At 35.8% G+C, this 19,343-nt stretch overlaps 2 protein-coding genes across 8 annotated transcripts; both read right to left on the bottom strand.

Annotated features, from left to right (window-relative positions):
• Positions 1-968: 968 nt before the first annotated feature.
• LOC120276885 lies at positions 969-17,380 on the bottom strand. Of its 7 annotated transcripts, XR_005541384.1 has the most exons (4): positions 11,785-12,353; positions 1,623-1,697; positions 1,504-1,533; positions 969-1,400 (listed from the first exon to the last, which is right to left on the bottom strand). XR_005541384.1 is itself a non-coding variant. In XM_039283622.1 (3 exons), exons 1-3 carry the CDS (start codon positions 11,867-11,869, stop codon positions 1,144-1,146), a joined length of 372 nt encoding a protein of 123 aa, XP_039139556.1. In that variant the 5' UTR covers positions 11,870-12,346; the 3' UTR covers positions 969-1,143. The 7 variants fall into 7 exon arrangements, 1 of the variants encoding a protein (XP_039139556.1); XR_005541383.1 differs by lacking the exon at positions 11,785-12,353 and adding an exon at positions 17,103-17,380 and having other exon boundaries at positions 969-1,533; positions 1,623-1,702; XR_005541385.1 differs by lacking the exons at positions 1,623-1,697; positions 11,785-12,353 and adding an exon at positions 17,103-17,380.
• Positions 17,381-17,854: 474 nt separating this feature from the next.
• Positions 17,855-19,043, bottom strand: LOC120278222 (histone H1-like). Its single transcript, XM_039285166.1, has 2 exons — positions 18,785-19,043; positions 17,855-18,689 (listed from the first exon to the last, which is right to left on the bottom strand). Exons 1-2 carry the CDS (start codon positions 18,977-18,979, stop codon positions 18,036-18,038), a joined length of 849 nt encoding a protein of 282 aa, XP_039141100.1. The 5' UTR covers positions 18,980-19,043; the 3' UTR covers positions 17,855-18,035.
• Positions 19,044-19,343: the final 300 nt, after the last annotated feature.

Below are 19,343 nucleotides of genomic sequence, written 5' to 3'. Positions count from 1 at the left end.
TTGCATCAATTGACAATAATCACAATGCTAGGGAAATTATGGAAGAGGCAGAAAACAGCATCAAGAACAAGTAAGAAAAGAAAACCATCTGGAAACACAGACAGTGCTCGAAAGAAAGAATGATGCCAACATGGTATGATACTAAAGCTTTCAGATTCGATCAAAATGATGAAAGGAAATAGGGAAACCACTAGGTAACTTATACCATCAATTTTATCAAAACAATGGAAGTTTGTCACACTTTTCACTAGGTTAGAACTGTCAATTGAAAGATGAAAAAACCCCAGAGGACAATAGACAAAGAAAATTATAAGAGTTTGATTTCTATTATATTTCACACCATCAATTAAAATGGTGCACACTGACATTTTCCATACTGTTATTTAGGGTAAGGAATGAAAGTAATTAGATTTGTATAGAATCAATTAATGCTCGTACATTCACTACATTCATGTGAATGTTTGAAGCTTGAATTTTATTCCATTTTAAATGCTAAGTGTCATGAATCTGTTTAGCATGGGGGTAACATTGATTTAGTTTATGGAAAAACATCTTTGGAGGCTTAATCGGTCTTATCGAAGTGTGTTAGGAGAAAACCATATGCAAACTATGAAAGTAATTTGTGAGTTAGTGAAAGTTCTTGGAACTCTCACATGTCTTGAAGTTGTCTCCTATCTAATCTAGTGCTTCGTCTTGTTCCTAGGTTATTAAAATATCTCTATCTATTCTCCATGTTACCAACTGTATTTTTTCTTAGTGACTCTATGCTAGTTATATGTAAGAAAAGTTTGAGAAAAGAATGAAGATGAAGCTCTTCTAGTCTTTGAGGAGCAAATTTCAGCAATTTTTGCAGAAGTTTTCTTCCTTTCTCTAACAAAATCTGGTATCAGAGCTAAGTTCAGCGTCTTCTATGTCTGGTACCATGTTTTCTTACTCTCAAAGTCAAGTACCTATCTTTTTTTTTTTTGAGAAAAAAGAGCTCAAAGAGCTATATATTCAAAAGAAAGACTACAACAGAAGAGCCAAGCGAACAGGAGAAGAAAACTTAAACAGAAAAACAAAGGAAGCAGAAATGAAAAGATACAAATAAAAGGACCCAAACTAAGAGAAGTGCTTCATGATCTACCGTGGGAGGTCTCTTCCCTAATGAAACAGTGTAATATCATGTTTGCTAGTATTAAGATTAGCCAAACTGAACGCAGCTCTCATCCATGAGCGAGGGATAATGTGGAGTTGAGGAAAATTCATCGCACTCAAGAGGTTCAGAATATTAGCAATCAACGGGTCCAATCTCCATAATGTCTGCGGGTTGCCGCGCTTAATAGCGATAAAGAGATCCTCACTGGCCACAAAAATATGTTTGCAAAGGATTTGTAAGTCCATCGAACACTGCAGCAGTCCTAAGAACCAAAGCATCAGCTTCAATGTCAGATTCAGCTTGAGTGAAGCAGCAACCAGCACAGGCAAGACTAAAATTGTAATTGGATAAGTGAAAGCAAACACCTGACTGCACTGCATCGCGATTCCAAACAGCTGCAGAGAACAAAAAGGGGGAATCAGTACTTGAGAAATTATTGAGGAGAAGGTTTCTCCCACCAAGGGAGGAATAGGAAGAGAAGTACTTCCTGACGTGGGCGATTACGCTTAAGGATAGAGCATAACAGTCCAAAGCTTCATTCTGGAAGATAAGATTGCACCTAGCCTTCCAGATTAACCAAGCAATTACAGCAATAATAGATTAAATAAAGAGATCAAAAACATTCTGGGACGGGCAAAGCCAGTTTCCCGAGATGAAACCATTAAAGAAATATATAGGTTTGCCAATAGCAATACTAATTAAACCCCAGATAGTTTGCACTTTAGGACAATGATGAAAAAGATGCTCAGAAGTTTCATGATCAAGATTGCAAAATCTACAAAATGTGTGCGGCCCAAATTCAACCTGTAAAGATATTCATAAGTTTTAATACCATTGTGAAAAAGAAGCCAAATGAAGTGTTTAGTTCTAGGAGCAATCTTAAGACACCAAAGATTCTACCAACCATCCCAGTGATCAGAAAAACCTACATTCTAACAGAAGTGAGAATAAACCATGGAAATGAGAGTAATCTTTCTAGATTTGGGGTACCAAACCCACTTGTTCGTTTGATCCAAACTAACATGACCTGGAATGAGATAATCATAATTAAGGTTGTCACCAAAAATCCAGTGTAAAGTGGATAAATTCCAAGAGTCCCCCAATAGAACATTAGATATATAAAAAAAAATCATATAAGAGGTCCATATTCAAGAAGGTTAGTTTGAAAGCAAGGGGAATCTCAAAATACCAAGGGTCCTGCATAAAATCAATGCAACCATGATTGACATGTTTCAACCTTAAAAAAGGCTTAATAATAAGAGCAATGTGCCATAAACCTCGGAAGAACCAAGAACAATTGGCAAGTATAGAATTTGTCCAGAAGTTAACATTGCCTTATTTGTTATGAAGGATATCCACCCAAATAGAGTCATGTTTGTTAAGATACTTAAGCACATTTTTTTGTCATCAAAGAAGTTTTGGAAACACACAAGTTACGGATAGACAAACCCCCCTGAGCAAGATCAAGCATAATATCTGTCCAATTAACTTACCTATCATTGAGGGAGAGAACTATGGGTACTGGGCAGATCAAATGCGTTTCTTCTTCATATCTCGTGATCTATAGAAGATTGTTGAAGAAGCATTTAAAGAATCCACAATAGCAAGCACAAGTTCAGAATCTTCCTCTCAAAGACAATCTCAAGCCAAGAAAATAAGAAGAAGAATGCTCTTGCTTTGAGCTATTTGCATCAAGGGGTCAGCAAATCAATTTATCCGAGACTATTTGGAATTTCTAGCGCAAAGACTGCATGGGAGAGGCTTCAAAAGGAGTTTCAAGGCAACAACAAAGTTGTCTCCGTTAAATTACAATCCTTACGGAGAGATTTTGAAAATATTCACATGAAAGAGACCGAATCTATAAGAGATTTCTACTCTAAAGTTGTTGAAATTGTGAATCAAATTTGGGCATATGGAGATGCTTTGGAAGAAATGAAGATAGTTCAGAAAATGCTTAGAATCTTGCCTTCCAAATTTGATCATGCAGTTGTAACCATAGAAGAGTCAAAGGATCTTTCCACTTTGACCATGTTCAAATTATGTGGTTCTTTGGAATCACATGAGGCTAGAATAAAGAAATCATCTTCCCAACCCTTGGAACATGCTTTTCAGTCCAAGGTGAATGTCTCCAGAGGTGAAAACCAACTGAAAAGAAACAATAATGGCCAAGACAAAGGTCAAACCAACCAAGGAAGAGGTCGTGGGAGAGGACGCAGCCGTGGAAGAGGCTTCCAATAACAACGGCAACATAATTCTGGTACTTATTGTATCATTTGCAAAAAAAAAAAAAAACAAATCACACATCGGCAGATTGTTGTTATCATAAATGCAAACAATGGAAAATTCCAAACCACTCCCAGAGAGATTGCTAGCACCAAAAAGGAGAAAGCCAATAAGCCAATTTTACAAAAGAACATGAAGAAGAGCAAGTGTTCCTTACTTGTTTGAATGCTTCAACAAAAGAAGATAAAGTACGGTTTGTTAATAGTGGTTGTAGCAACCATATGACCGAGAATAAGGAGATATTTGTGGAGCTTGATGAGAGCATAAACAATCAAGTGATTTTAGGAGATGGAAAGGCTGAGAAGATTCAAGGAAAGGGTGTTGTTGCTATTAACACCAAAACAGGCCACCAAAGGTACATTCATAATGTTTTATAGTGCCTAATCTTGCTCACAATTTGCTAAGTGTTGGTCAGCTGATTCAGAAAGGATATCAAGTCAATTTTGAAGGCAAGGAATGCAAAAAATTTTATACTAAAAGCAACTCTCTTATGGCCAAGGTGGAGATGACTACCAATAAAGTCTTTCCTCTTTCCTTATCATACTCTAGAGACATGGCATTGCAAGCTGAAAAGGATGAATCTAATTTGTGGCAATTGAGATATGGCCACTTGAATAAAAAAGGGCTGCATTTGCTACAACAAAAGAAGATACCAAACATTGCTAAAAAATCTAAGAAGAATATGAAAGAGTAAGGAGGATGGTCCAAGAAGCAAAAAAGGTTGGTGTGTCTTCTTCTTCAAAGAATTCTATTGTCAAGAAGAAGGAAAAGCCAATGGTTGCTAAACCAATTGAGGAAACTTTTGTTATATTAGAGAGAGGCTTGGTGAATTTGAAGATTATGAGGGGATTATATGCAAATGGCATTCCCTTCAATGTATTACTAAATCCTTAATTTGTTGAGATGGTGAATGCAATTAACAAAGCTCCAAAATGATATAAACCTCCTTCATTTGAAAAGGCAAGAACAAATTTGTTGGATGAATGTAAAAGAGATGAAGAGAAAGATTTAGTTCCAATAAAAGATACTTGGTGCATTCAAGAAGTGTTTGTTGTTTTTTAAGGTTTGTCCAATGTCAAGCATCAACCATTAATCAATGTCATTGCAACAAATAGTCGTTGAGCAATGTTTGTGTATGCCGAATACTTCTCCGGAATTGAAAAAACAAGGGTTGCAATTGCTGAATTCTTGCTGAAGTCTATTGAAGAGATTGGAGCATCAAATGTTCTTCAAGTTGTTACTAACAATGCAACCAATTGTAGAGCGGCTAGGAAAGAAATTGAAAAGATACATAGGTGGTCACCATGTGTGGTTCACACACTCAACTTGATTATAAAATATTTTACCAATGCATTTAAGTGGTTTAAGAAACACATATAGGAGGGGCAAAGCAATTGTTAAATGTTTCGTAGATCATACACATATTTTGTATATGTTCATAGCACAATCAAAATTAGAATTATTGAAAGTTGCCAAAACCAGATTTGCTTCTCATTATATTCTATTGAAGATGATGCTTGATTGTAGAGAGGCACTCGCTACTACTATTGTACTTAGAGCATGGAAAGAATGGGTAAAAGTAGGAGATGAAAACACTAGAGAGATGGGGAACATTGTAGTGAAAATTTTGGGGAGGATGTTGAGAATGTGGTTATGATAACAAAGCCTATTTATTTGTTAATTAAGTTTTGTGATCAAGAAGGTGCCAAAATGGGAGAAGCTTATGAAAGAATGGATACCATGCTAGGACAGATTAAGGATATCATGAAGGGTAACAAATATGAAAGTGATTATCCTTATATGGAAAAGAAAATACTTGAAAGATGGGGAAAGATGAATATTCCCATGTGTTGGAAATATAGTACCACATCGGTTGTGTGATAGAAGTGTAATGGATTTATATATAGGTATAGAGGTTGAGCCACTAAGTCTTGAGATTTATTGGTGTAAGACCCCTAAGTCCATATAGAGCACATATAGGGCCCACTAGTACCAAAAATATAAAATTTAACATGGTATCAAAGAAATATAGTGGAGCCACCTATGTGGTACAAGTCCATGTGTGTATGACCTCTATGTGTGTAGGACCTCTGAGACACAAGTAGTATACAAGTCCATGTAAACTGACCTCTGGTGTACAAGTCTGTGCAAGTTCGACCGAGTTGAACTTGAGGGATGGTGTTGGAAATATGGTACCACATCAGTTATGTGATAGAAGTGCAATGGATTTATATATAGGTATAGAGGTTGAGCCACTAAGTCTTGAGATTTTTTTGTGTAAGACCCCTAAGTTCATATAGAGCCCATATAGGGCCCACTAGTACCAAAAATATAAAATTTAACACCATGCATTGTCTTGGATTTGCTCTAAGTCATTGGTTTTATGATGTTCATTATCTTTCGACTCCTGCACCTGGTGGATATTTTCAAAGAGCTCGAAATTATGACAAAGAAGTTGTTTTGGGAGTTATGAAAGCTTTCAATAGAATTGCAGAAAATTCCGGTGAAGAAAAGCTTTTGAGAGAGCAATTTGCTAGTTTTCAATTAAAAAAAAAAAGGGCTTTTTGTCAATGGCAGCAGCACAAGTTGATGCAATCACAATGGATGTTATAGAATGGTGGTCAACCTATGGTTCACAAACTCCAAAGTTGATGGAGATTGCAAAAAAAGTGCTTTAGCAACCTATTAGTAGTTCATTGACAGAGAGAGCTTGGAGCACCTATTCTCATATTCACAATGTGAAAAAGAATCACTTGAATTGTACAAGGAATGATAAACTGGTTTTCATTCACTCAAACATTCGCCTTCAGTTAAGATTCAATGAAACTTATGTAAATTGTCTATTTAGGAAATGGGGCATTGATCCAGATAATGCATTTTTTGGAGGATTCATCAGTAAGGTTAGAAGACATGAGATAGATTGGCTTGGATAGTGAATTTGATGATGAGAATCATGAGATACTACCAAGAGAAAATGAAGAAATGCAAGAGGATCAAGCACATTCAAGCAAGGTTTTAGAAGAAAGATGTATGACTAAAGAGAAGGCAAAGATGTCCAAGTATTGAACTTTGAAATGTTAAAGTATGAACCTTGAATTATGCATGTTGTAGCTTTTACTTCATGACTTATGGATGTTGCACCTTTTGTTTTAAATTTTTGAAATGTTGAAGTATTGAACCTTGAATAATGACTTATGTTGAAACTTTTATTTTTAGAGCATTTGAAGTTTTGGATTTTGAAGTATTCTTATAATGTTAATGTGGTGAAATGAGCATGATTGACGTTTAACAATTTAACTATATTCAATTAATATCATTAGTTCAAATCCCAAAAAAGTTTATATTCAAGAACAATTTGTAAGCAGCTAGATCGTCCTCGACTTGTTGGCATGTTGTAATTGTAAAATGGATGATAGCCTACTGGTCAAATCTCATCACAAGTATGTTAATACCATTAGTTTTGCATAATTTGCTACAAAATATAGATCCTGAATCCTAATTTTGAAGATAATCTTGGTAAAACTTTAAAAACCAGTGAAATGAGCTTTTATGTTTAATTAACCTTTAGATTAATTTTAAAACTTATGAAATGAGCATTCTATGATGTTTTGTTTCAATGTTCATGTCAATTAAATCAATTGAAAGTCTGAAACATTATTCATAAAAAACTTGTTTACATGTTACCAAGATTTTACAAAATACATAATATATGTTGTCAGTGATCCGAAAAGTATTTTGAACCATATCATGATCCAGAATATCATATCGATGAAGTATACCCCCTTCGTACCATAAAATTTTTAAACTGTGATCCACGTTCCCATTTTCATACGACGTATCAAATCGTACCCCATTCCTGGTAACATTGGTTCAATCATGAGTAACAACACCTAGATTCTTACTCCCTTGCATCCTGGGAACAAACCATTAGGCTGTAAATTGGTCTTTAGGAAGAAGTTAAGACCTGATGGATACATTGAAAAGTTTAAGGCCAAGTAGGTTGCAAAAGGGTACAAGCCAAAGCAACAACTTGACTACTTTGATGCTTATTCCCCTGTTTCCAGTACAACCACCATCAAGGCTTTGATTGCTCTTGCTTCTGCTTTCAGTCTAGAAATCCATCAAATGAATCTAAAGATTGTCTTCTTGAATAGTGACATAGAGGAAGAGATTTACATAAAATAGCCTGAAGTCTTCGTTGTCCCTAGACAGGAGCACAAGGTTTGTAAGTTAGTGAAATCTCTCTATGGCCTTAAAGAAGCTCCTTAACAGTGGCATGCTAAGTTTGATTCTACAATCATCTCCTACTCCTACGGCTTTGTTGTAAACAAGTATGAGAGATGTTTTTATAGCAAACTAGTACAAATAAGTGCATCATTGTGTACTTGTATGTGGATGATCTACTTATCTTTGCCCTTGATATGGACTTGGTCAATGATGTCAAGAGTTTCTTATGTAGTAAGTTTGATGTGAAAGACCTAGGAGAAGCTAATGTGATCCTAGGAATTAAACTTACTAAATCAGTCTCAAGCATTATTCTCTCCCAATCTCCCAATCTTACTATACTGAGAAAGTGTTAGAGAAGTATGGTTTTTCAGACTGTAAACCTATCGCTACACCTTATGATCCTAGTGCGCACCTTAAGAAAAATAAAGATGACTTGTTGATCAAGATCACTATGCCCATGTCATAGATTCTATTATATATATTGCAAATAGAACAAGACCTGACATTGCATATGTTGTAACTAAGCTGAGTAGGTATACCAATAACCCAAATCAAGAATATTGGAGTGCTCTTGAAAGGGTTTTCATATTCCTAAAGGGTACAATATCCTATGGATTGAGATATAATGGATCTCCTAACGTGATTAAGGGTTATACAGATGTTGTTGGAAATATAGTACCACATCGGTTGTGTGATAGAAGTGTAAGTCCATGTGAGTAGGACCTTTGAGACACAAGTAGTGTACAAGTCCATGTGTGTAGGACCTCTGAGACACAAAGTAGTGTACAAGTCCTGGTAAACAGACCTCTGGTGTACAAGTCTGAGCAAGTTCGACCGAGTTGAACTTGAGGTAGGATGTTGGAAATATAGTACCACATTGGTTGTGTGATAGAAGTGTAATGCGTTTATATATAGGTATAAGGGGTTGAGCCACTAAGTCTTGAGACTTTTTGGTGTAAGACCTCTAAACCCATATAAGGCCCACTAGTATCAAAATATAAAATCTAACAGATGCAAACTGGATTTCTGACTTGGTAGATCTAAAAACTACATCATGCCAGGAAATTTTCCAAGCAAAAGCTTAATGCGAGAAGTACCATGGAAGCTGAATTGGTTGCTCTTGACTCTGCCTGTACTAAAGTAGAATAGATCATAAACTTGATATCTGATATTCCTCTAATGCCTTCGCCAATGCCACCTGTTACCATTCATTGTGATTCAAAATCAACTACCGAACTGTGCAAGCTTGAGAACACTAACGATAAGATGAACATGCACATGCGGATCAGTCACAAGTCAGTTTAGAGACATTTGAACCACAACGTTGTGAGTATGAATGTGTCAGAACTAAATCTTGTTGATTGTCTGACTAAAGAGCTATCAAGAAAAATGATAGCCGAGGTGTCGAGGTGAATAGGGCTTAGCCCATAAAGGTCAATAATAATAGTAAACCTACTTCTTTCAATAGAAATCCCAGGATAGAAATTCAAGGGGAAACTATCGTTTGGTTGAATGGGAGAACACCCTGTATAATAGAGATATACGTTTACCCCATTCCTAGAACGTGTGCTCTCATGTAGCGATTTAAGGTTAAGCATAGCTCTTAATAAGATCAAAGGTTGTTTTAAGCAAGATATTACACTACAAATATCTCTGGAGATCTCACCCATATGGAGATAGTTGTCAGGTTGCAGTTATGAGAGTTCAGTAGGCAACCTCTCCAATAATCTCCATGAAATGGTATCGAGCCCATGGCCAATAATGCGCCAACCCCATTTTACTCAAGTGTCACATAAGATTATCACCAAAGTTAACCACTGATTCCAAGGGTTGTAGTTCAAGACTTAGTTTACTACTATCCCCATCAATTGAAAACTTTGTTGAAAGGCTGAGGTTCAAATCTAGTAAAGACAACTCAACTTGATCTTATGAAAACCTAAGGTTTTCTCTACATCTATATCTGCATTACTTTCTATGATATCCTACTAGACTACTTCTTTCCTCTACATTCACCGTCTCCTATCTTAATGTCTTTTCTTCATGATCTTTTTTGCTCAAATTATCGATGTTGTGGAGATTGTTGGATATAGGTTGACTAAGGCCCAAGCACCCACCCATTTAAACACCCAAACCTGTAGAATGCTTGTGTATCTTATAGTGTTTAGTCCCACATCAGGTAAAGAGTGGGAATGACTTGCATTTATATATTCTTTGTGCCTTGCTTCATTGATTTAGCGTCTACACACCAGTATGCCAAACTACCACACGCGCACGCAACCCAACGGATCAATTTTTGACTGTTGATGTCCCTTGATGTATATATATATCTAAAGATGGAGACTAAGTTAGGGTTAGACAAGTCTAATTCTTCTTCCATCATCAGCCACCTCCTTACTTTTTGCATCTCTCTCATTCTCCTTCTGCTAGAACCTTGGGTGACACTTGAGGAATCCAAGAGCTTAACATGCTAAGCTGTGGGCCGCCGACTGGTTGGGTTAGTATACCATAACTCTTGGAGAAGTGCCATCTAAATCTCCATGGAGGAGGGCTACCTCAATGTTAAGGCAACGCATACGGGTGCCTAATCCAAGCCAACCATTCCACCTCTTCTACTTGATTGCATGAAATTTATTGTGTGTGTATGCTTAGATTACTTGATCCTTCATGTATATCATACCTCAACCAAAGGACTTGTTGGTAGTAGCTTCTCTCCACATGTCAAACAAATTTAATTCAATTGCTCATAGAAGAACTCAGAGAAATATTATACTGCTTCAATACTTGAAGAGAAATCTTCATTACTAATCGGTTTTTGCTGCTACTCAAGCTAATAGGAAAACATTATGAATAGTTATGCTTTTACCAAAACCATTTTATATATCCAGTTTTAAGGCTATGGTAATAATAGAATGAAGATTAATTCTAGTTATCAAGTGTTTTAAAACATTGAAAGTTTTGTTTTATTTAATCAACAATTATTTTTCATTTGAATGTAATACAAATGGAACCTCTAAATCCATAAATTATTCAACTTTAACATTTAATGGTGAAAGAATCTGAAGGGTATCATTAAAAAGACTCAATTGCATAGCCATGCATTAAGAAGCTTCATAAAACTATCAAAAGATGCATATTGATGCATTTATGTGTTTAGGAACTTAAGGCCCAGAATTAAGAATATTTAATGTAGAAACACATTGAATTTTGAAATAGAAGTTATTTAAGTAGCAGGGTTGTAATTTCAGAACATATCATTCAACAATTTTTCTTAAATGAAACCTTTCAATGTTCAAAATCCTCTTAATTTACTTATATAAATTAAAAATTGGGTGAACAACCTAAATGATCCCTTACCTTCTTGTGTGTTTTTATTTCGGTCACCCAGCTTTAAAATGTTACGATTTGGTCCATTACCTTTAATTTTTGTTACGATTTGGTAGCCTGAACATACGCCGTTAACGGCGATCACATGTGGCATACTACGTGGCATATCTTTGCTCAAAGCTGACATTTGACCTGAAATATGCCACATGTGATCGCTGTAAATGGTGCATGCTCGGGTGACCAAATCGCAACAAAAATTAAAAATAGGGGACTAAATCATAACTTTTTAAAGGTAGATGACCAAAATAGAAACACACGAAAAAGTAAGGGACCATTTAGGTAGTTTACCTTTAAAAAGTCATACACACAATAACAATAATAATAATAATAATAATAATAATAATAATAATAATAATAATTAGTATTTTTAATAAAATTCCATGTTGGGTGGTAACTTCTCCACCATCAATAAATCATACCCCTAAGAATGACTCAATCAATGGAAAACAAACAAAAGCATAGTCAAATCAAAACCCAATAAAAAATCTAAGTGCCAATCCCATAATTAACCACTTCAACTCATTTTTTTTCCTCAGCAAACAACATGATTTGCCTTCAAAACCCACAAAAACACAATGCTTCGATCATCAACTCCAAAAACATAACCAAAACATAAGAATCAGACAAAAGATCAATCAATGCCGCAAAACAAAAAACAAATCACAAAACATATCGAGATCGATAACTCCAAAACACAACCAAACATCAAATCCCAAAAAGAGGGTTTCCAGTTTTGGGAAAGGACAACATACCTCCTTCAATCACTACTACCAACGGAAACTTTCCACACGCCATAGCCTCATCCTCCAACACCACCACTCTACAGCCTGGTTCCATAACTAGCCTTTTACTACAAGTTCTAGATATCCACTAGCATCACCAAGGCTGATGTATAGCAAGAGAAAGGAGGCAAGGCTATGGCTACCCTTTGAAGATAAGGGCACTAACAGTGGTGTAAGATCTAGCATGGTAGGGATGGCTATATTGAGGAACTCAAGGTTAGGTCAAGAATGGGTGAAAGGCATGGAGAGTGCAAGGTGATTGAACGAATTAGAATATGAAAGAAAGAAAAGAAAAGAAAAGAATAAAGAGTGGGTTTTACATTCTCCCTTCCTCCTTGTCTTTTTCAAAAGATCAATCCTAGCCTAACTTAGGCATTAGAGTGTCCTTCTGACTAAAGGCTCAAACTGACCTCAATGTCTTAGTGTTAATTGTAGAGATGTCATAAATTGAGAACTCGAAGTGTGTAGAAAGCTTATAAGAAGAACCCCAATAAGGTGTATAAGGGAGAAGTAACAAGGCTAGCAACTACTTTCTAGGAGCGAGGAGATCATACATTGTGATTTTTGGTGTCAACTCTCTCCTCTTTAACTCACTGATCAAGATTCATGCTAATCCTAAGAAAAAGAGATTTTTGCATCAATGTAGCACATTAGAGCAGCAAGTCACATTTGTTTGAATGAAACTTTATTTTAAAAACTACTTTCTAAATGTATTAAACTTCTAACATTAGTTTTACACTATGACTTGAATTGTGAAACATGCAAATTTACATATCTTTATGTCGAAGTTTGATAACGACATAAATTACCATAAGAAGCTTTATTCACACATACATCTAATTATTGTTATGTACATGAGGATTGAAAATCATAAATAGCTTTATTGGTTTCCCATAAGAAGAAAACTGAAAATTGGAGAACAATTACATTATAAATCTAAAAATTGGCTCAAAGATTGCTTTTCTATACAAATTCTCCAGCCAAATTAATAGCATTGCAGAAAGTTTCTTCATAAATCAGAAAATGATGAATCTCAAATTGATTGGGAAAGAAGTGGCCCATGATATGATGAAATGCTAATAACTTGGCCAATACATCATTAAAACGAGATTAGGGGATTTATGAATAGTATTGCATCCATAACATACACAAACATTCAGTGGCCATGACAACATGTATGATATGTTAAACGAACCTAAACTCAGGTTACAACATATTTCAAACAAAATCGACTTTGTTCTATTACTTGGCCAACATAGTGAACAACTAGATGTCTAATGCAACATACGAATAAGGTTACGATCACTGAACAGTTAGCAAATTTCACGTTTATTATAGAAGAAGCCATGTAAATTAGGGTAGTGTGAAACTTTTCAAAAAAACAATTAAACTATAGTTAATATAGTTATTGCTTGGTTGGTGAGTGAGCATTACTCACTCTCTCCGACCAAAATCTCAACCATTTTTATAAAATTAATTTATTTAAATAAATATTCATTAATTATTTAAACATATTAATATTAATAAATATTTATTACAAATTTAATTTTGATTAGTATTAATTGAGTCAAAGCGTGATCAACAAATACAAAAATTTTCCCTTTTAATCAATTCTCACAAGAGATTCCCTTAAACACATATCTTAACTTACCAACTAAAGACAAACTTATTAGTCATTATTTTCACATGATTATGAATGCTATTATAACATCTATGGATAATTTGGCTTGTATCCTATTACTGAATGCTCACGTTCATAAAATTTTGATAAGTAACCTAAATGTGTTTCCATTTTTCAAGGTATGCAATATTAAGCTCATTTGAATATAATGTTCAATGGATTATAAACTGCACAATTCAAAAAATATTATCCCATATTTCTCATAGAGGTTCAGTTGTTGTTAATAGATATATAGTAGTTGCTAGCTTTGATGAAGGGGTAGTTATGTACTTTTATGTTACATGTTGAAATAATATTTTTAATTACTAAAACTAATTAAACAAAAATTACTAAACATTTACAACAACTGAACAATGCTTATCCATAGGTGTTCGGCCAAGAACATGATCTTATCTTCAAATCAAGCATCTCCCCTCCACATCCACACCTCTGGTGATTCCTTGTACAAGAAATTGATATATGATTGGCAGCAATCTCCAAGGTAATAGTACAAGCGAGATGACACTTCCATAACATGGCTATAGTAGAAGAATATGATAGTTCTGTATCCTTAGAAAGTTATATGATGGTTCTTTATTTATTTGTTTCTCAATATGACATGCTTTTCGCTATTAAAGTTGTATGATGGCCTCTAAGATGAAAGACTTAGATACAACATAAAGTTTTAGGTATGGGGATTCACATAAATCATGAGGGAAGGTTGGTTGCCCACTTTAACCTTTTAAAGGAATATTAATCACAAAATTAAGAGAACGAGCACATTGCACATGTGCCTTATTTGCCACCATTGTTAGAACTTAGAAGCATTATGCATGTTCTGGTATGGACACATCTTGATATGTCACAAGTCGTTAGTGTTGTTAGTAGATATATGTTCGATCCTCACAAAGAGCAATGACAGGCTATGAAATGGATACTTCATTATTTGAAAGACACTACTAATATAGGCTTAATGTATGATAGTAGCTCTAGTTTTGCCATCAATGTTGTTGAATATACTGATTTTAATTATGCAGAAAAACTAGATTAAAGAAGATAGTTGCCATGTCCATAACTGAGGCAGAATACATGGCACTTCAGAAGCAGTAAAGAAAGCCAAATGGCTAAATGGTTCATGAGATGATTTGGGTTACAACATAAAGTTATGGTTGCATTTTTGTGATAACCAGGAAGCATTTATTTATCTAAAGATTCAATGCATTATTAAAGAACCAAAAATATGAGGTATCACTTCATCGGAGAGATCATTGACCAAGGCACAATTTTTGTTGAAAAAATGACGATGACAGATAGTCCAGTAGGTATTTTTACAAAGCCACTTGCTATTTAGATGTGATTGGTGTTCATGTATTCGAGTTATCGTTTGGCGATTGAGGAAGAAGATTCATGTGTTGTGTTCAATTAAACCAAAGAATAGTATTTCTTGTTTTTGTCTTAACTTAGACATATGGGTGAAAATTTAAGGTGCAGAATAAAGGTTTTATTTGGTTGTGGCTCATTTTCTTGGCTCAAAGCTTACTTCATTTAATGAATGAAAGTGATGTTCATTCATTCTCTCCTCTAAAAAAAAATCCCATATGATCTTTACTAGTCTATCAAAAAAAACAAAAAAAGAGATGCAGAAGTGTCAATGAGATTTAGGTAAAAATAGCAGAGATTAGTGAGAGAAGAAAGCTTCTTTGAAGATAGAAAGGAGAAATCTCTACAGTGGGAAACAACTAAATGACTACCTTTCCTTTCTTGCTACTTGTACATTTAGCATATATTCTATTCGTTCACGTTGTTTCTATTTGAGAAAGATTATTGAGCTCTAGTTGGAATTAAGGCTATTTGGTCTGCTTTTGTTAATTGTGTTACACTTGGCATTTCACACCAATTGTTATAGTGGAATTCCACCTCCTATACAGCGAATAGACATAGGTTAAACAGGGCTAAACAACCTTAATACTTGTGTGTGCTTTAAATTTTCTTTGTATTATATTAAATAATTATTTTTGTGATGGCCTAGCAACATAAGTAGCCTATTTAACTCATCGATATCACCTTGAAGACAGTCCGTTATCATAAGCAATGAAAGCAAAAATATTATCTCCTGCACCAGCAAACAATGCTTTACTATTCAATGCATCCGGAAAAGACTGCAGCAAACTGGGAGCAGATTATATATTACTCTCAATCTAATACATAACACAGGCCTATAAAATTGTCTTGCACTTTAACTCAATCCACAACTTCATATGCTTTTAAATATAGTAAATTTGGCAGGTAGAAATCTTGATTCAGTCTCAGAAAAACTGAAAAGATGTACTGCTTTTACCCTTATAAATTAGCGTCCGTTCTCCAGTCTAGTTGGTGATTCTTAACAATAATAGGTCGGAGAAACGAGGAATTTGAGGCATTTATTGTTTAGAACAATAATTGTTACTCTAAACATGATCTATCTAAAAGCTTTAATTAGACATTCACTTACACACCAAGTTACATGTAAAAATACTGCAAAACACATACACACGCACATACAAAGAGCATGGGAATACTGATTAGAAAAACGTGCCTTAATAATATCAACAGGGTTACGCCGAATTCATGCAATATGTTCACTTCAAAGAAAGTAATCATTAATAGTATGAAATAATTCTTCCCTAATTTTCAAGATCCTTATGTTAAGTCCAAGTTCAGAAGCATGAAAAAGAGATCAAAGTAGAAACCAAGAATTCGGAACTAACATATCAGAACAATTGCAAAGGAACAACAGAGGAACTTAAAATATTATCAATGCAAACAAGGACTTGAAAACCAGCATTTCCAACCAAACACAACAGAAAGACAGCATATGATCATGTTAAACCACAAATGTTCCAATTCTGCATAACTTCACATCCTATGTGAAGCAATAATAAAAAAAAAAAAAAACATGTACTCCATATTCTCTGGAAGAAACTTAACGAAAAAGACAATAAATAATATGCGACCTACTTCCTAACTAACGTGTTTTTTTTGCGCCATTCAGAAAATGCATATGGCAATTAACTTACTGTTGGAATTTACCTCAATTTATCGCCATGAACAGCTAAAACTGATGGATATATATAATGTCTGTGGCATGCAAACTAAACACATTATGCATAAATAATTCAACCTGAATGAGTAAGTTGATAAATAGAAAACCCAAAGTTACTATAACATCCACTAAACAGCCCTTCAGTGTAGTGATCATCCAGTTCAAGTTATTAGACATAAAATTAGCAAATGTCAGGTCTTCCATTAATTGAGAACGTATTAAGCCATGTTTTTGTAGCTATTCATAGTAAACCTTCATGATTTTATGCTTGCAGTTTCAAGGTGATAAAAAAAAAACACCTAATCAAATAATATAGTAAGTATCAGCTCTGGGATCCCATTTCTCACTTATTTCATCTTTTCCAACTTTCCTCTTTAAAGGTAAATTATTTAAATTCTTTCATTCACCCGAAATTAAACAAAACAATAAGTCCTTGGATAAAGCTAAAATAATAAAAATATATGAAGAAGCAGAAGTTGGAACTGAAAAACAAAAAATGAGACAAAGTAGAGATGAAGAAGGAATTGAAACAGAGGTCATGTTTACCATGTGATTAATTTCTATGGAAACTTCAGAGAAACGGCGCACCCTCCTTCCACATTTTAACTTTGCCCGCTCGGAAACGAGAGAATTTTTTTTTCCAAAGAATATGTCAGAGTTTCAAATAAACACAATATACATTTTCCTTTCAAATTTCAGGTTCAACCTTCCAGCCTTGGCTTGCAAAACAAGCCTTTAGCCAACAACCAAAGACCAGATTTGTTAAGCCAAACTAAACAACACTGTTACAGAGAAGCCCATTTCATAAGGGGCCTATCTCATCCGAATTTATTTTTTTTTATTTTACTGCTTTTTTTTTTTAATAAATGTGGCCGTGACTCAACCATGGAGTTTTTTTTTTTCCTAATTTTTAGTTATTAAATTTTTTAAAATATATATATATTATTACTGCAATAAAAGACTATTCAAATTTTACTTTAGCCCCAACCGACGACCCCCCATGAGGCATGAGGTACGCATAACGCAACAAATCAAATCTTCCAAAATAAAACCATTTCCTAAATAAATAAAAATATAATATTAAATTACCTTTCCGTATTCCTCCGATTCGACATTAAAAAGTAAACAGAACAAACATTTTAAATAATAATAATATATATAAATAAATAAATAAATAAAGCGACCCACGTTCAAAAACCGTAGGCACATGCAAAGGAAAATCAGCGTTAAAAGAACACCAAAACCAGCAAAAGCGTGGGACCGACCAAACCCACCAAACACACAGCGAAGACCAATTCAAAAACAGAAACAGAACAATCTCATCTTCTCATCTTATAAAGCCCAACTTCTAAACATCAAACGAAATTACATAACTACCCTTGCAAACACGACCTATTTTACAAAGAGTAACCGCTGAAGTAAAAACCTAAAAAAAGTAAACAAATATTAAAAAAAAGTCTATTGGAATTATATATGGCCCTACTTCTTCGCCTTTCTCGCCGGAGTCTTCTTGACCGGAGACTTTGCCACCGGCTTCACGGCTTTTGGCTTCTTAGCCACCGGAGCCGCAGCAGCCTTCTTGGAAGAAGCCGGCTTAGCCACAGCCTTTCTAGACGGGGTGTCCTTGGCGGAGGTTTTGGCGGCTTTAGCCGGGCGAGCCTTTGGCTTCGGCTTAGTGACTTTAGCGGCCGCTTTGGGTTTGGCAGCTGCCTTGGCAGCAGGCGCTGCCTTCGGCTTCGGCTTAGCTGCTGCTGGCTTCGGCTTAGCGGCTGCAGCTGGCTTCGGTTTCGACTTCGGCTTAGCCGCTACGGACTTGGGCTTGGCCTTGTCTTTCGGCTTTGCAGCAGTCTTAATCTTCGCGACAGTTGGCTTTGGCTTCGGCTTCGACTTCAGCTTCGCCGGAGCGACAGCGGCGGCGGGGGCCGCGGGGGTCTTGGAAGCCGAAGGGATCTTGTACGAGTTCTTGACCTTGGTGAGTTTGCCGGAGGCGGTGAGCTTGCGGAGCCGAACAAGAAGAAGCTTGGCGAAGTTGGGAGGAAGCTTGTTCTTGTGCTTATCTTCGATGAACTTTCCGATAGCGTATTGGCTTGATCCAGTGCGTTCCTTCAGCGTCGTGATTGCCTCCCCGATCATCTAGGGTTTCGAAAACGAAAAACAAAGCATCAGATTTATGAAAACAACGCTGGAAACTAGGGTTAGCGAATGATAATGCGAACAAAGAGACTCACCTCGAGATACGGGGGATGGCTAGGACCCTTCTTAGGACCAGCAGCCTTCTTAGCCTTCGGTTCCTTCGCTTTCCTTGCTTTCACCGGCTTGCCGGCGACATCGTCGGCGGAGGCTACGTCTGGAACAGTCACGTCCGGTGCCGGATCAGCTATTGCCTCCGTGGCGAGGCCGGTGGTGGGCTCTTCGGTCGCCATTGCTAGGGTTTTCAGAGCAGTGAAACGAGAGAGAAAGCGATGATCGAGAGATGCGAGATCGAAGATGAAGGATGAACCGTTTAAATATGGACAGAATCGGGGGAGATGGCCACGTGGCTATATTTAATTAGTTGAAATGGGAACACTCGGATTACTATGTTTTGTTGGTTTGAATATTGGCCGTTGGATTTTAGGCGGATCGAGGGCTGAGAGTGCTTGAGAGTGTTGGCTACGGATAGAGGAGTTCTATTTTGAGGTTCGGCTTGCGTCTCAGTGTGCTTCTCTTCTCAATTTAATTGATTACAATTCTAGTTGTAAAGCATTTTATTTAATGAAATTTTCACTAGAAATTAGATTTGGTTCT

The sequence above is a fragment of the Dioscorea cayenensis genome, chromosome 15, assembly GCF_009730915.1.
Source record: "Dioscorea cayenensis subsp. rotundata cultivar TDr96_F1 chromosome 15, TDr96_F1_v2_PseudoChromosome.rev07_lg8_w22 25.fasta, whole genome shotgun sequence".
Classification (NCBI taxonomy): domain Eukaryota; kingdom Viridiplantae; phylum Streptophyta; class Magnoliopsida; order Dioscoreales; family Dioscoreaceae; genus Dioscorea; species Dioscorea cayenensis.
This window is presented reverse-complemented; position numbering and strand designations above follow the sequence as displayed.

What these genes read in the sequence shown, in the direction of transcription:
- LOC120276885 (XM_039283622.1), bottom strand. Translation starts at nt 11,869, where the DNA reads ATGGAACCAGGCTGTAGAGTGGTGGTGTTGGAGGATGAGGCTATGGCG. An exon ending in GGTAGTAGTGATTGAAGGAG is followed by an intron (nt 1,534 to 11,784) that starts GTATGTTGTCCT and finishes TGTTCTCTGCAG; the next exon opens with CTGTTTGGAATCGCGATGCA. An exon ending in TCGCGATGCAGTGCAGTCAG is followed by an intron (nt 1,401 to 1,503) that starts GTGTTTGCTTTC and finishes TTTGGTTCTTAG; the next exon opens with GACTGCTGCAGTGTTCGATG.
- LOC120278222 (XM_039285166.1), bottom strand. Translation starts at nt 18,979, where the DNA reads ATGGCGACCGAAGAGCCCACCACCGGCCTCGCCACGGAGGCAATAGCT. An exon ending in GCCATCCCCCGTATCTCGAG is followed by an intron (nt 18,690 to 18,784) that starts GTGAGTCTCTTT and finishes TCGAAACCCTAG; the next exon opens with ATGATCGGGGAGGCAATCAC.